Source organism: Sitophilus oryzae, unplaced genomic scaffold (assembly GCF_002938485.1).
Source record: "Sitophilus oryzae breed Bouriz unplaced genomic scaffold, Soryzae_2.0 scaffold_158_pilon_pilon, whole genome shotgun sequence".
NCBI classification, from domain to species: Eukaryota; Metazoa; Arthropoda; class Insecta; order Coleoptera; family Curculionidae; genus Sitophilus; species Sitophilus oryzae.
Genome location: NW_022146269.1, coordinates 858,236 through 873,560, shown reverse-complemented (window position 1 = coordinate 873,560; position 15,325 = coordinate 858,236). Strand labels below are relative to the sequence as shown.

Genomic DNA, 15,325 nt, shown 5'->3' with positions numbered 1-15,325 from the left:
GTATCAGAGTAAATGATAAGGATAAATTCCTTCGACCAATTTGCTGTTTTTTCTTAATATTTCTAGATGTTTACGCATTTTTTACACTTGCCACAAGGTTGAACGATCAGGTGCGGTAGTTGCTAGATAGCTGTTCTGTGACTTGTACGTTGAAATTCTTCTACACTGACCTACAATAGAATTGCCAAAAATACCAGCCCCCATGTTCGATTTCTGAGGGTTTTGTGTGTGCAGCTCGTGAAAAACCCTGAGGTTGTTCTCGGCCCAGTACCGACAGTTGTGCTGATTAACTACACCGTTTTAAAAGAAAGTACACTCATCCGAAAAACACACATTAAATAGGAAATTATTATCATTCGCCACTCGTTTATTCATAGTTTCAAAATTGCAAGCGACGATCAAAATCGTCTTCGTTGAGTTCTTGTACCAACTGAATTTTGTAATGGTGGAACTTGTACGATTCACGCCGGTCTCATTGACTAATTTTCTTGTACTCAGCGTACTATCCATGGCAACTTGGCCCAATATGAATACCTCCATAGCTTCATTTACTACAGGATTTTCCCTCTGCCTCTTTTTATTCATAACGGAACTAGTTTCGCGAAATTTTGCTACTAACTAGCGAACAATTTTGCCATAAAGGTGTTTGTCAGGATGGCATTCATTGAATATCTGCGCAACCCGATACATTCATTATTTTTAAAATAAAGTTCGATTATTTTCACTTTTTATGCAAGTGAGTACACCATAATTGCTAAAAAGTTTAACGATATTGAGAAGAACTTCAACGCACAAATCACAGAACAACTATCTAGCAACTACCGCATCTGATCGTTCAACCTTGAGGCAAGTGAAAAAATGCGTAAACATCTAGAAATAATAAGAAAAAACAGCAAAATGGTCGAAGGAATTTATCCTTATTATTTACTCTAATAAATGTTTAAATAAACTTTTCAAATTTCAATCCTTCATATTTTCTCAATGACTCGACCGATTTTCAAAAACGAAACGGGAAAGTATAGAGAATAGAAAGTCCTTTTCATTGCGGTACCACTTGACCTCCCTTCCCATTTGAAAAAAATTGGGGGATGACAGCCCCGCTTAGAGGGTTGAAGATTTTGCAATCATTTTTGGGGCAAAAGTTGTACCCCTCACAAACAAAATTGACGTGTTTATGAATTTTGTGTTGACAGCAGTTTTTCTGTGTATTTAAGATTAAATAATGAACTATTTTATATGTAGGTCTGTCCTAAGAAGGGCGGGGGGCGAAGGCTGGGGCCCGGCTGGCAATCGCCACCCTGATTATATGGCCAGTCGGTCCCTGAACTTACTATCCTTTTCCATGACCTATTTAAAATAAAGACGAAATGTTACACTATTTACTAGTTTCATTATTGTTTTACCCATAATTTTTAACAAACCAAACACATGCTATTTACCATAATTTGAATAAATTCTACCAAAAATACTTTTAGGGTTGATGTTAAGAAGGAAAAACTCAGTACTTTAGATATAAAGAAACTTAGGGATCTGTTTCTAAAAACGTCTAATGCTTGTCCAGAAGAGGATCACAAAATTAGGTTTACTTGCGAAGTATGCGATTACACTGCTGGGCACAGTTTAGATTTCGCGTTGCATTCCAAGCAACACACTGAGCGGTACTATTGCCAGTACTGTTCGTACAAAACTGGAAAGGAGACGTATATAGAGAAACACATGAAAAACCATACTTCTACCGATTTCAGAAACTACTGCACCGTTTGTTATAAAACATTCAACGAAAATATTCAAGCTGACGAACACAAAAATTTCCATTCTGGTGAATTACCCTACAGCTGTAGCATGTGCGGGAAGCATTTTATGTTTTCCTGGCTGCTCAATACACACTACAGGTAACTAATTTTGAAATAATCATACCTAGATGCAGGTTGTAAATGAATAAGTGCAAAAATGTATGATAATGAGTGTGAATTGTAAATGTAGGTAATGAGTGTAACGACAAAAAATTGAAAGAGCTGATTTTTTGCACTTATTTATTTTTTACGGTCTGTATTAGTGGCGTTTTCCAGACTTTCATAAACAAAGAATATACAAAGCCTAAAAATTTTAAAGGTACTTTAATTCAACCCCTCTGAATAAAACAACGCTGTTGCTACATCTTTCCAGTATTTCTCTACGGCTCTGAGAGTTGGACAATCAGACATTAGAAAACCGCATTAACGCTTTTGCATTGGACACCTACATATGTTCATTTCGATACCGGTTAGGTACATCTACAACACCGGTCGTCATCTCTATACCGGTGTTCATCTCGACACCGGTGTTGGTCTGGACAACTGTTTTAATCAATGAGCCTTGGAAAAATAGATTTGATCGTCTAATGTTTATAGTATCTTGTCTTGACCGGTTGTATTTTACTGCATTTTACTAAGAGTGAGTCCCAGGTGGGACCCTCCACTGAGGCCGCGAGGGCCTATTGTGGCTCAGTTTCTACAAGCTCTTTAATAGAAAAAGAGCATTAAAGTTCGCCCTCAAGACCCAGCCTTTTAACATAGGCCGTTATGTCCGAGGGTGATATGTCTTCTAGGTCTGATAAGTCTAGCGTGGGTTTGCCAAACACCTCAAACCTGGTCCTGCCCCCAGCAGGGAAGGTACACATAACGTGATTCATTGTTTCGTCATCTTCCATACAGAGTCGGCATTCGGCGTCTTCCACCAGTCCCATCCTCTGTAGGTGTGATCTCAGCCGGCAGTGGCCCGTGTATACTGCAGTAAGCGTACGCGCTCCGTTCATACCAGCCTTTAGGAGTTCATCTGTTCTACGTTTGGATGGCCCTGCTAGGATTGTTTTGGCATGTTCCATTCCGGGACTGTCATACCAGTCCCGAAGCGTTACACCCCTAACCCATTCACAGAGCCTTCATGCGAGATTTTTTGGTACGCTAAGTGTCGGTTCTGGGTCCACGAATGGCGAGCCTGCACCAGTTTTGGCGAGGGAATCAGCACGTTCATTTCCCTCTAGGCCGACATATCCCGGTATCCATATTAGCGACACTTTGTTTCCATCTCCTAATATATTGAGTAGTTTCTTACAATGAAGAATCGTCCTGGACGTACTTTTCGTTGCCTCAAGTGCTTTCAACGCGGTTTGACTATCCGAAAATATGCTTATTGTTTTCCCGGTGTATTGCTGTTCTACCAGCAGTTGCACACAGGTTTCAATCGCATATAGCTCAGCTTGGAAAATAGTGGTGTGTTTTCCAAGACTCTGGTAGATCTCAGTCTTTGGACTGCTGCAGTAGATTCCTGCGCCAGATCCTTTATCGTTTTTGGATCCGTCCGTGTACCAACACATTTCCGCAAATAATAAGCCGTTTCTCGGCTTATCCCATTCGTCCCTATTCGGAAACAGGACGTTGTAGGTGCGCGTCAAGAGTTGGATTGGTGGTGTGAGATCCGAGACCATTCCCAGAATCTCATCCGATTGTAGTTCGTCTACTAGTCGGTTTTGTTTGTTGACTTGACCGGTTAAAAGATGCCCAAATCGAATTTTTAATCATACATATCTTATTTTTTTAAATGGAGCTAGGGTGGCTCATTAGCATATTTGAAAAAAGCATATTTTTACGAATAATTTAGTACCACACACTTGGTATTTTAAGTCAAATTGGCGTTAAGAACCGCATGTTACAATTTTAAATAAACCATATATGCGAAAATGTAAAAAGTTGACATATGATATGTCAACTTTTTATTCAGAATCATGGAATAAAGCATAAAAAATACCGAGTGTGCCATTTAAAAATCAAAAGTTGTCATTTCCAATGAAACAGGAAGTGACCGAAAGGAATATTGAATACGCCAATCAATCCTAATTTATATCATATACTAACATATCAAATCTCGTTATTTTAACTGAAAAAATAAAAAAGTTATAGGAGTGAGTCACTTTTGAAACGCATCCGGTATAGCTCGATTTTTTTTAGAAAAGATGAAAAGATGAAAATATATCTATTCAACCAGTTTATATTATAATATGAGGTATACTAAGTACCTATTAAAAAGTTGAACGAACCTGCGATTTCAATATTTAGCAGTTTATTGACTCTATTTATTATTTGTTATCCTGGTGATTACTTTTGTCTATACTTGCTATTTTTATGTGCTAATTACACTCACATGCAAAAAAACGCAACGGAAATTTGTTCATTGTTTCATGTCAAATTTACATTGATATATTTCTTTTATTTTTAACTCTATTTTCAGAATTTTTTTAGCAAACTGTGGATAAATATATCAACTTTAATTCGTAAACTCAGTTTTTAAAAATCTTTTGGCTTATTATACAGGGTTAATCCAAGGGTTGTTTTTACCGTAACTTTAAAATGTCGTGTGCAATAATTTCGTAAACAAATTTTCCTAAAACGTTATTTTTCGGTCAGAACCATGTTTTCTGATCATTTCGTTTTTTGGCTCATGTCAACCACACCTTTGATCATTTTTAAAAACAAAATGAACTGGGCACCAATAATTTGCAATTTTTTCAATCATTACTTTTTGATGTTTTTTAAAAAAAAACAAGAGACAACTTTTAATTAAGGCATGAAGCTGCCTACACAATTTTGCTAACAACAGAAAAAATGTCAGTGGCGCACATATTTTTTTTTAGAAAAATATTCCAGTGATAACCCAGCCTATATGCACGTCCATGCATGGTGAATTCTGTCGATACTTTTTTTGCAGTAAAATATGAGCACTTATAGTAACTTTTATTCTCAAAATGTCATTCGAATCGCTAAAAGTACTTGGAAAAAATTTATAAGAAATTTCCAAAAAAGGAACACTCTCTGTAGCTATGAAACAAAGCAGAATCGGACCATAGTTGATATACAGGGTATCCCAGAAATAATTTTTATTACTTCCGAGAAAAACGCATAGAAAAACGCGTTTACATTGCATAAAGTTGTTGTTAGTGAGTATTCGGTATTAAAATACAGCTTAAATAGCTAGAAATCGTAGTTAATGACTTTTTCAATCGATTCTCCGCTTCAAAATATATGTAGTTAGTGATTGAATTTTCAGGTTATTCGGAAAAATGTTAGTTAATGACTTTTGGCAGCAATAGGACAATATTTTCTCTTTATCATTTTTCAAATAAGTCCAAAATAACGGAGTTATTTTACTTTAAAAATTCCCAAAAAAATGATTTTTTGCGCAAATTTTGAACCAGAACCACTGGATCTTTTCTGGATTTTCTTTCTTGTAAATTTAATCTACTACCTATGTTGCCACATTATTAAGAAATTATGTTTATAACTAAAAACTAATAAAAATCCACAACATTTTTCAAAAAATTCCGAATTTTCAAAAAAAAATAGCGAAAAAAAAAACTCATAGGCGTGTTCCTGGGGTTGAACTATACTACCAGTTAAAATACTTGCACTTATTTCTGGGACACCTTGTATAAACTAAATCTTATTTTTACGTGAGGAATCTCTCCAACACATATTTTTGGAAATGTTCTGTATAAAGATCTACAGGGTGGCCCATCGAAAACGTTCCGCAAGGCATAACAGCCAGGGTATTTTTTTTTCGAAAAATCCAAAAACACGTCAATTTTGTTTGTTAGGGGGACAACTTTTGCCCCAAAAATGATCGCAAAATCTTCATCCCTCTAAGCGGGGGTGTCATCCCCCAACTTTTTTCAAATGGGAAGGGGGTCAAGTGGCGTCGCAATGAAAAGGGCTTTCTATTCTCTATATTTCCAAAGACTGAAATTTTCATGAAAGACTGAAATTTGAAAAGTACTTTTTGCAAAAACACATAAATTGAATTAATTAAAAAAACTTATCTTATTAATGAAGAAAATGCTGAAAATGTTGCCCGTCAACCTCCATACAGTAATACAAATTATTTTCAATCCGTTCTAGAACATTCTGAAGAACTTGCGGGGGGGCCACTTCGCAACAAACATCAATAATTCGTCTTCGCAGGTCTTCTAATGAGGCGGGTGGAGTGCTACACACTTTACTTTTTATGTGTCCCCTTTAAAAATAGTTTAAAGGAGTCAAGTCGGGTGACCGGGGAGGCCACTCAATTGCACCCCTTCGTCCTATCCACCGAACGGAAAAGTTATTGTTTAAATAATTACGCACATTTTGAGAGTAATGTGGAGGTGCACCGTCTTGTTGAAATATTAGTTCCGCTTTAACGTATCCAGGATTGTTCTCTATGATGTCAGTTAGGGCTGGGTCGATGGTATTTTCCAGTAAATCCAAGTATATATCACCTGTTAGATTTCCAGGAAGAAAAAAAGGACTCACAATAGAATTTCTAAAAATACCAGCCCACACGTTCAATTTCTTGTGTGTGCACCTCGTGAAAAACCCTGGGGTTGTCCTCAGCCCAGTACCGACAGTTGTGCTGATTAACTACACCTTTCAAAAAGAAAGTACACTTACCTAACCCGATCGTTCATCCTTGTGGCAAGTGAAAAAATGCGTAAACATCTAGAAATAATAAGAAAAAACAGCAAATTGGCCGAAGGAATTTATCCTTATCATTTACTCTAATAAATGTTTAAATAAACTTTTCAAATTTCAATCCTTCATATTTTCTCAATGGCTCGACCGATTTTCAAAACGGAAGCGGGAAAGTATAGAGAATAGAAAGCCCTTTTCAATGCGGTACCACTTGACCCCCCTTCCCATTTGAAAAAAATTGGGGGATGACACCCCCGCTTAGAGGGTTGAAGATTTTGCAATCATTTTTGGGGCAAAAATTGTCCCCCCCACAAACAAAATTGAGTTGTTTTGAATTTTCTGAAAAAAAAATTACCCTGGCCGTTATGCCTTGCGGAAGGTTTTCGATGGGCCACCCTGTATAGATGATTAGATGTTTAATAACTGTGAGTGTTAGTGTGCGAACACAGTGTAAGCAGGTTTCCCGCTTTCCGGTAGTCGGCGCCAATCTGGGTACCTATTCTTGACATCTTTCGCAACTTCACGTGTATTTTTATAAACAGGGTATCCCAGGAATAAGTGCAAGTATTTTAAAGGGTGGTAGATCTCTAAAAAGAAACATATTTTCTCTTTATCGTTTTTCAAATAATTCCAAAATAACGGAGTTATTTTACTTTGAAAATTTCCAAAAAAAATGATTTTTTGCTAACATTTTGAGAACCTTCTTCTTCATGTGCCTTCTCCTCATCGGAGGTTGGAGACCATCAATTGGAATTCCTCCCTGTCTTGGCCAAACTGATAATTGCACTGGCCTCTCCTATATTCCCTCAACGATCAGCTGTAGGAAACTATATTTGTTATTTCAAAAAATATGACCAAAATATGCTGCTTTCTGTCGTTTTATTGTAGTCAATAGTTCTTGGTCCTGACACATCCTTTCCAATACTTCGAGATTTGTTTGAGAACCACTGGATCTTTTCTGGATTTTCTTTCTTGTAAATTTAATCTACTATAATACCTATGTTGCCATATTATTAAGAAATTATGGTTTTTAAATAAAAACTAAAAAAAAATCCAAAAAATTTTTCAAAAAATTCCGATTTTTCAAAAAAAAAATATTTAGAAAAGACCTCATAGACGTGTTTCTGGGGTTGAACTATACTACCAGTTAAGTTAAAATACTTGCAGGTATTTCTGGGACACCCTGTATATGGGTACATAGTAGCGCCGCGCCGTTTCCATGCGGAATATTGCAGAATAGTCTTACACCTTATAAAAATGCCTCTGATTTTTTAAATATAAAACATTATAAAGAAATAGAATAGAAGGAAACGTTTCAAAATAAAAATATGGCATAAAACAGGACTTGCCAGCTGGCTCTGTATCCATCATGACAGTTATTATAAACAATTTGCAAAAAAGCACTACAAACAATTCCACTATTTTATACTTAGAAATTAGCGATGGGAACTATCGAATGAATTAGACTATCGAATGGTTAATGAATGAATGATTTCAACTATCGAATGGTTTTATTCGAATAAAATCATTCATTCATTTGTAAACTAAAGCATATGTGACAACCTCGCCGTGCGACTAAATGGTTATCGTTGAGCCACGACTATCGAATGCTTTTGATAAATGAAATTTAGTATTCGTTTGATTTTTGTATGCGTCAGTGCATTATTAGTTCTTCCAAATTTTTATAACTTCACCGTATAAATACTGTGCTATTTTTGCGTTTACTAAAATAGTTAAAATACTAAAATAGTAGTTATTTTTTAATTTTATTTATTGACGATTGTGTGCATGTGCAGGTGGTCAAAATTTTTCCGAAAAGTTGTGTGGTTTTCCGTAGTCCGATCTTTCAATTATTTAATTTTATATGGTATATGGTCTATTTTTTAATGGGAAATTTTGAGAAGTAGCAATTTTTAAGAGAGATGAGATGAACTTAAATTAATTTTAAAAGTACATATTTGTATTTTAGATGTTTTAATAATATGAATTAGTTGAACTTAATAATCATATTAAAGTAATGTGGTTAAGTAAATGGTTATCGAACTCAAACTATGGGGTGAGAAAATTAAAATGAAAGTTTTACACGTGCCAATTTAAAAAAAAAGTTAACGATGTTTGTATTTTGTTTATGCTAATTCTCTTACATGTAGTTTTTGCGAAGAAATATTTCATTTATTTTTTAAAGTAAATGCCAGTAAAAGTAAATATAATTTTTAAATAGTAATATAAAGCACCTAATATAAATAATTTTGATTTCTAATTTTTTATTTATATTTTCCTTCCATTAAACCGCTTGCTTAGAAAATTAATAAATGTTTATATTTCAGGATTTTAAAATTTGTTGTTAATATAACAAATTAGTTCTGTAATTATTATTATTTAATAAACCAACGTTGCCAAAAAAAAATTAGAGACTATATTATTTTTAAATAGGATCTAATATAAATAATTTTGACATCTAATTTGTTGTTTATATTTTGCTACTACTTAAAAAAAATATTTATATTAAATGATTTTAAAGTTTGTTGTTAATAGGTATAACAAATTATTACTGTTATTATTATTTATTAAACCAGTCTTTGCTTAAAAACATTAAAAATAATTTTCCTACATCCAAAATAACAAGTATTATTGCAGTGTAACAACAGAATATTAATAAAAAAATGCAGAATATGTAGACATACTATCCCTAACTAACTAAAGCCAAACAAAAATATTCTTTGCTAATATCAACTAATACAAAAATATGGCAACAGCGCCCTTCATAATGTATTTTCTGTGTAAAGACTAGCACCTCAATAAAAAAATAATGTGTCCTTATCTATATATGACTCCGCAAAAATCAAAGATGCCAGCTTCTTTCATAGCATTGCCACCGACCGCTTTCGGAAACCTACGTCGCCGGGCGACAACTAAAATTCAGTTAATATTTTATTATAATCGATCCTGACGAATAAAATGAATTTCATAAATGAATGAATTTTATAAATGAATGAATTTTATAAATGAATGAATTTTATAAATGAATGAATTTTATAAATGAATGAATTTTATAAATGAATGGTTTTTGCTGCCGAATTACTAGAATACACTATTTCAAGGCAGATGACGGATCTATTCGATAATTTTTATTCGAATAGTTTTCAACGAATGTTTTCTTACTAACTATCGAATTATTCGAATGAATTGCAACTATCGAATGTTTCGATAGTATTCATTCGATAGTTCCCACTACTATTAGAAATATTCAGAATACACTCAAGATAATTCATACTTATAATTGAAATATATTATTTATTTGATAGTCAACTTACGACTTAAAAAAAGCTAATAAACGCGCTTACATTTAGTATTTATAGATTTGTATTCAGTTAAGATAAAAAATGAAAATAAGAATATTTCACTTTTGGCCAGGTTTATAGACCAAATACCCTTATGTGCGGCGCCGGCGCGGCGGGCTCCGCGTTTGAATATGGTTAGGTGAGGTTAGGTTAGTTAATCAGGTAAATTTCCTCTTAATTAACTAGTTCCGAACCCTGCTCGCACCTCCGAAAAAGCCATTTAACAATACACGGCATATACGCATCACGTGTATTGTTATATGGCTTTTTCGGAGATGCGAGATGTGAGCGATATTTGAAGATGCGAGTGGTCAAGAATAGGTCCCCAGAGACGGCGCTGGTTGCCGGAAAGCAGAAACCTGCCTCCACTATGTTCGTACCCTTATGGGTCGTTTATCTACTACAGAGCTGTAATTTAAAACTACATATTTTCATAAGGTACTGAGTGTCCCAAATAAATAAGCATATTAAAGTGGAATTTTTTCTAAAAATGGATTTTTTTTAAAACTGAGAACTCTGGATACGCCACTAAGGTTATTTAACATTGTAGAAGAAATACTTTCCCAAAAATATCTTTTTAGGTTTTTACACCACGGAGTATCAAAGGAAGACGACCTATATTTCTGTCTTCTTTGCAAACTCAGGTTCGGAACCAAATCCGGTCTAAGAAAACACCAACTTCGGAAGCACGAACCCAAAGTTCAGTCTTTGTGCGATATCTGCGGAAAAAGTCTGTCCAGCACCGAAACCCTTAAATTCCACAAGAGAACCCACACAGGATACAAGCCTCATATATGCAGCACGTGCGGCAAAAGCTTCTGCAAAAAAGGCTTGCTCGTCGAACATGAAAGAGTTCACACCGGCGAAAAACCATTTCTATGCAACTTTTGTCAGAAAGGCTTCAGCCAGAGAGGTCCCTTAAAAATACATACCAGAATTCACACAGGGGAAAGACCCTTCCTATGTCGGCTTTGTGGTAAGGGTTGCATATGCAAAAGCGTGCTGGACGTACATATGAGATCTTGCACACGAAACAATTGAGTTTTTTTTGCTGGAAAAATCCATAAAAGTACAAAAAGATCAGTAGTTATATTTTAGTTGTTTTTGTAAAAACTTTATGCTTTTGCTCGATTATTGATTTCTATAACTGCCAATAATTAATTTCAGAACTGCTAGTTTTTGAATACTTGAATTGGTTCTACTAAACAAAAAAATAATTTTTTTTGTTTACTAGCTATTAAATTTTCACAGTATTCTACCTTTTGAAGCAGGGCAATCGCTCAGCTACGTCGAAAGCCATTAGCCTTTAGGAGATTTAAACTTAAAATACTTTTACTTTCTTTGGAAGCAACTAAAATGTTTATTTTAATCCATAATAATATCTAGAACAATATATCCTTTAACTTTGGAACTAGTGAATTAAAATCTGCCTGTCTTCTACCAAATATCGATTTTTATTATAAAAAATATTAACTCGTATCGTTATAATTGTTAGTTTTTATTAGAATTTCTATTATTTTTTGTTATTTAAATAATAGTTTATGTTATTAATTAATTATATTGCCTGACTTCTTTTCTGTATTTATCTGTATCTAGCTTGATATTTAAAAGTAAAACATAATTGTTGTATATATTTAAAAAAGTATGGCTAATTATTTTTAATAAAATAAAAAGGAAATAATGTTTTTTTTTTCGAAAAATTGCCACAATGAAGCAAACATCTAATCATATACCAAATGTTGTGTTAAATGTATTTGAAGACTAATCTCTAAAAGTGTATGAGACGTATTTCGAAAGAGATTAGTAACACAAATTTGTTATTATTCTATTCGCTTGTTGTGAATAATTAATTATTCTTAAAAATACTGAGCATTACTGTTTAGAAATGTGTTTTGTTTCCTTTAATTTTTATTTTTTTTCTATTTTATGTTTGTTGTTGAAGGATAATTTTATATAATTGTAAAATATTAAATATTAAGCAGGGTGTAATATCTGACCAATGACTTTAAAACTAATAAAATTACACACAATTGTTATAGATTTTTTTATTTATGCGGTGATATTTATAACCTTAATTTTATCCATTCGTTATTCTTGAATTTACATCTCGTTTTATTGTTTGCTATTTTCTAAATTATAAGGTTTGGTTTGGTCTTAAATAAGGGTGTCTTGAACCCATAAATAAGGGTGTCTTGAACCGCGACATTCACCAGTAATATTTTACATATTTAGCCCAAAACTGACTATTATCTTGACTATGTCAATTGACTATGTCAATGCTTCATTATTACGGATTTTCGAACGATGCGGTCCGGATGATTGGGAGTTATTTTACAGATAGGCTGCAGATGGTTAGATTGGGAGCAAACATTTCCGGACCTGTTGAGTTAGGTCGGGGAGTGCCTCAGGGCTCAATCTTGGGGCCTCTTATGTTTTGTATTTATACTTCGCAAATAACAAATGTAGTCCGGTATTCCCATACACACGCTTATGCTGATGATACGCAGATATATGCGTCTTTTGCTAAGACTGATTTTGGCCTTGCTCTTAATAAAATTAATTTAGATTTACATAACATATATCTTGAATCCATTAAATATGACTTAATATTAAACCATCAAAAAACAAAGGTGATGTTGTTTGCAGGCAGAAATCATTATTAGGATCTCCTCGGCGAGGTTAGGTTATCAATTAATGGTGCCATATTGCCTGTCGTCGAACAGGCAAAAAATCTGTTATAATAGACAGATCCTTTACTTATAGTAGGCATGTATAGTCCTGCATTCAAAAATCATATGCTGATTTGAGGCAACTGTATCCTCACCGTTATTATCTGAACTATAAGCTCAAGGCTAACTTGTGTAATGCCCTAGTTTTGTCGCATTTTTCTCATTGTGCTCCATTGTATTCGCAAGCCTTAAACACTCATGAAGTGTATCGAATACAAAAAGTGCAGAATACATGTTTGAGATATATTTTTCATCTAAGAAAATTTGACCATGTTTCGCATAAACTTCGAGAATTGAAGTGGCTCAGTATGAAGAATAGACATCGTTTGGGCACACTGAGTCTGTATAATTTTATTATTACTACCCAAGAACCAACTTACCTGTTTGAAAAAATTCAACTTAGAGAAAATGCGCACAGTGTTAATATTAGAGCAAAGGACAGTCTTACAATTCCCTACCATGGGACCTCTCTTTTTGAAGGTTCGTTCAGTCATTGTATTGCGAAATTATATAATGAATTACCTTCAAACCTAAAATCTCTAAATATTCATACATTGAAGATGCATACCCGTCGATGGCTTTATGAAAATCAGTAGGTCTTTTTTTCTTTATCTAACTCAAACTTTTTTTTTCTTTGACATTGAGTTATTTTCTTTTCATTGTTTTTTTTATTGATTTGTTTTGCTTATTATTATTATTTTTTTATTGTTTATTTTTCATATGACAAATTTTAATCTTTTTCACCTTTGACCATTTATTTTTTTTGTACTTGACTCGGATGCATTCGGAGTTAAATGGAAGAGCAGAAGCATTATGCTTCTGAATTTCGCTCCACTCCAAAATTGGGTTTTGATTATTTATATGTATATATATATTCTGATGGTGTAATTATTTAATTTCTATAATTTCATACTATTTTAATGTATTAATAATTAACTGTATTTTATTTTACTTTTTTGGAAATAAAGGCATTATTATTATTACCCCAGATATCAGAGTTATGTTGTCTGTGCTGTCACACATAAAATATCAGGCTACAATCTACAATAAGCTCTTATTTATAAAGAAAAGCTTTTTCTTTATAAATAGGAAAAATACGGTAATTGCAAAACATTTTCCGATGCACGTCATCAAACATATCGAAATTGACACTAAAGCCTATAAACTTGACTAAATTAAATTTTGGCAAAAATGTTTAAATTCGTTGTATAATTTAAGATACCGAGCAGCTCTCCGTCTTGCTTTATTAAGCAAATGATTGTAACACATATTTTATTTATATTAAAGCTGCAAAAATTAGTTTAAAGCGATTTTTATTATCGCCATGTTGGTCACATTTATTATTTGACAATAATTATCATAATGTCAGTCATTATTTTGTATTACATCGTGTTGTTGTTGAATCTTTGGGAGTAATTCTCATTTTTTGCCGATTCTCATAGTATTTTTTTTTAATTTGTACTTTTAAGCACAAACAGTTCTTTCAAGTACTAAATTTCCGAGTTTTTGTATTACATTTCTTGAAATTGTATGTTGGAAATATGCCGAAACATTTAAACAGTCGAAGCAAAGAGCTTGTAGCTTTCATGATAAATTATTTTGAACGAAAACGTGACACTAAAGGTCCTTTATTATCCTTGACTGCAGTCAGAGAAGTAAGTTTGATTGGTAAGCATATTATACCACTTTCAAAGTTATTTCTACGGTGAGTGTTAGTGACTACTGTTAATAAATACATTAATTTTTAAAATATTAATTATTAAATTAAAAATAAATCGTAAGAATCTTTAAAAAATTTTATAATAAATATACTGTTTCCCAATTTTACATTAAGATTCATCTCATAAATCCATCGCAATCTGGCAGCGCTGTCGCCATCGTTTGTCACTCAAACTTGATCACGTGCATCGTGAAATTATTGTTTTCCGATTACTTTATATCTGTTATTTATTGACTTATTGTTGGTCATTGTCAGGTCGTTGTCACGATCATACCTGCCAATTTTTACAAAATTGTATTTATTGTGTTATTTGTATCAAAAAGACAAAGGTTGGTTTGGTTTCGTTTGTATTTTATTAAAGTGGCCGTTTTTAAATGCCCTGTATTAAAACATTTTTTACCAAAAGTCGAAATTTCGGGGAATATTCATTTCTATCGATTATAAACCGATAGTTTTTCTTTTCGGGGAACTGTTCGGGTATCTTTCCTTCTGTCAATTGTTTTCGGGCAATTTTACTAGATCTCTTATTGTTAATCGACATATCAATAATATATAAAGTATGATCACCTATAATTATTATGACTTACAAGGGCCCTACATGCAACGATATCTGAGAGTAGGAGTCGTCATTTTCTTGACAACTTCTTGATCTTGTCTTGATCTTGTCTTGATCTTGTCTTGATCTTGTCTTGATCTTGTCTTGATCTTGTCTTGATCTTGTCTTGATCTTGTCTTGATCTTGTCTTGATCTTGTCTTGATCTTGTCTTGATCTTGTCTTGATCTTGTCTTGATCTTGTCTTGATCTTGTCTTGATCTTGTCTTGATCTTGTCTTGATCTTGTCTTGATCTTGTCTTGATCTTGTCTTGATCTTGTCTTGATCTTGTCTTGATCTTGTCTTGATCTTGTCTTGATCTTGTCTTGATCTTGTCTTTATCTTGTCTTGATCTTGTCTTGATCTTGTCTTGATCTTGTCTTGATTTCAAGACAAGAAATGATTTTTGGTTTTCAAGACAAGACAAGAAATTACTTCTCAAGATCAAGATTTCTTGAC

At 33.4% G+C, this 15,325-nt stretch overlaps 1 protein-coding gene across 3 annotated transcripts in view; it reads left to right on the top strand.

Annotated features, from left to right (window-relative positions):
- LOC115879891 (oocyte zinc finger protein XlCOF6-like) overlaps positions 1-15,325 on the top strand; it is a 596,405-nt gene that overhangs the window by 559,533 nt on the left and 21,547 nt on the right. Inside the window, exons 5-6 of one of the 3 annotated variants that reach the window (XM_030896934.1) lie at positions 1,476-1,892; positions 10,405-11,855. The exons of the other annotated variants lie outside the window; for them this stretch is intronic. Of the exons in view, the coding sequence (XP_030752794.1) occupies positions 1,476-1,892; positions 10,405-10,864 (877 nt within the window). The 3' untranslated portion in view covers positions 10,865-11,855. Of the gene's footprint in view, positions 1-1,475; positions 1,893-10,404; positions 11,856-15,325 lie in introns of those variants that run through there. 3 annotated transcript variants of the gene reach the window in all.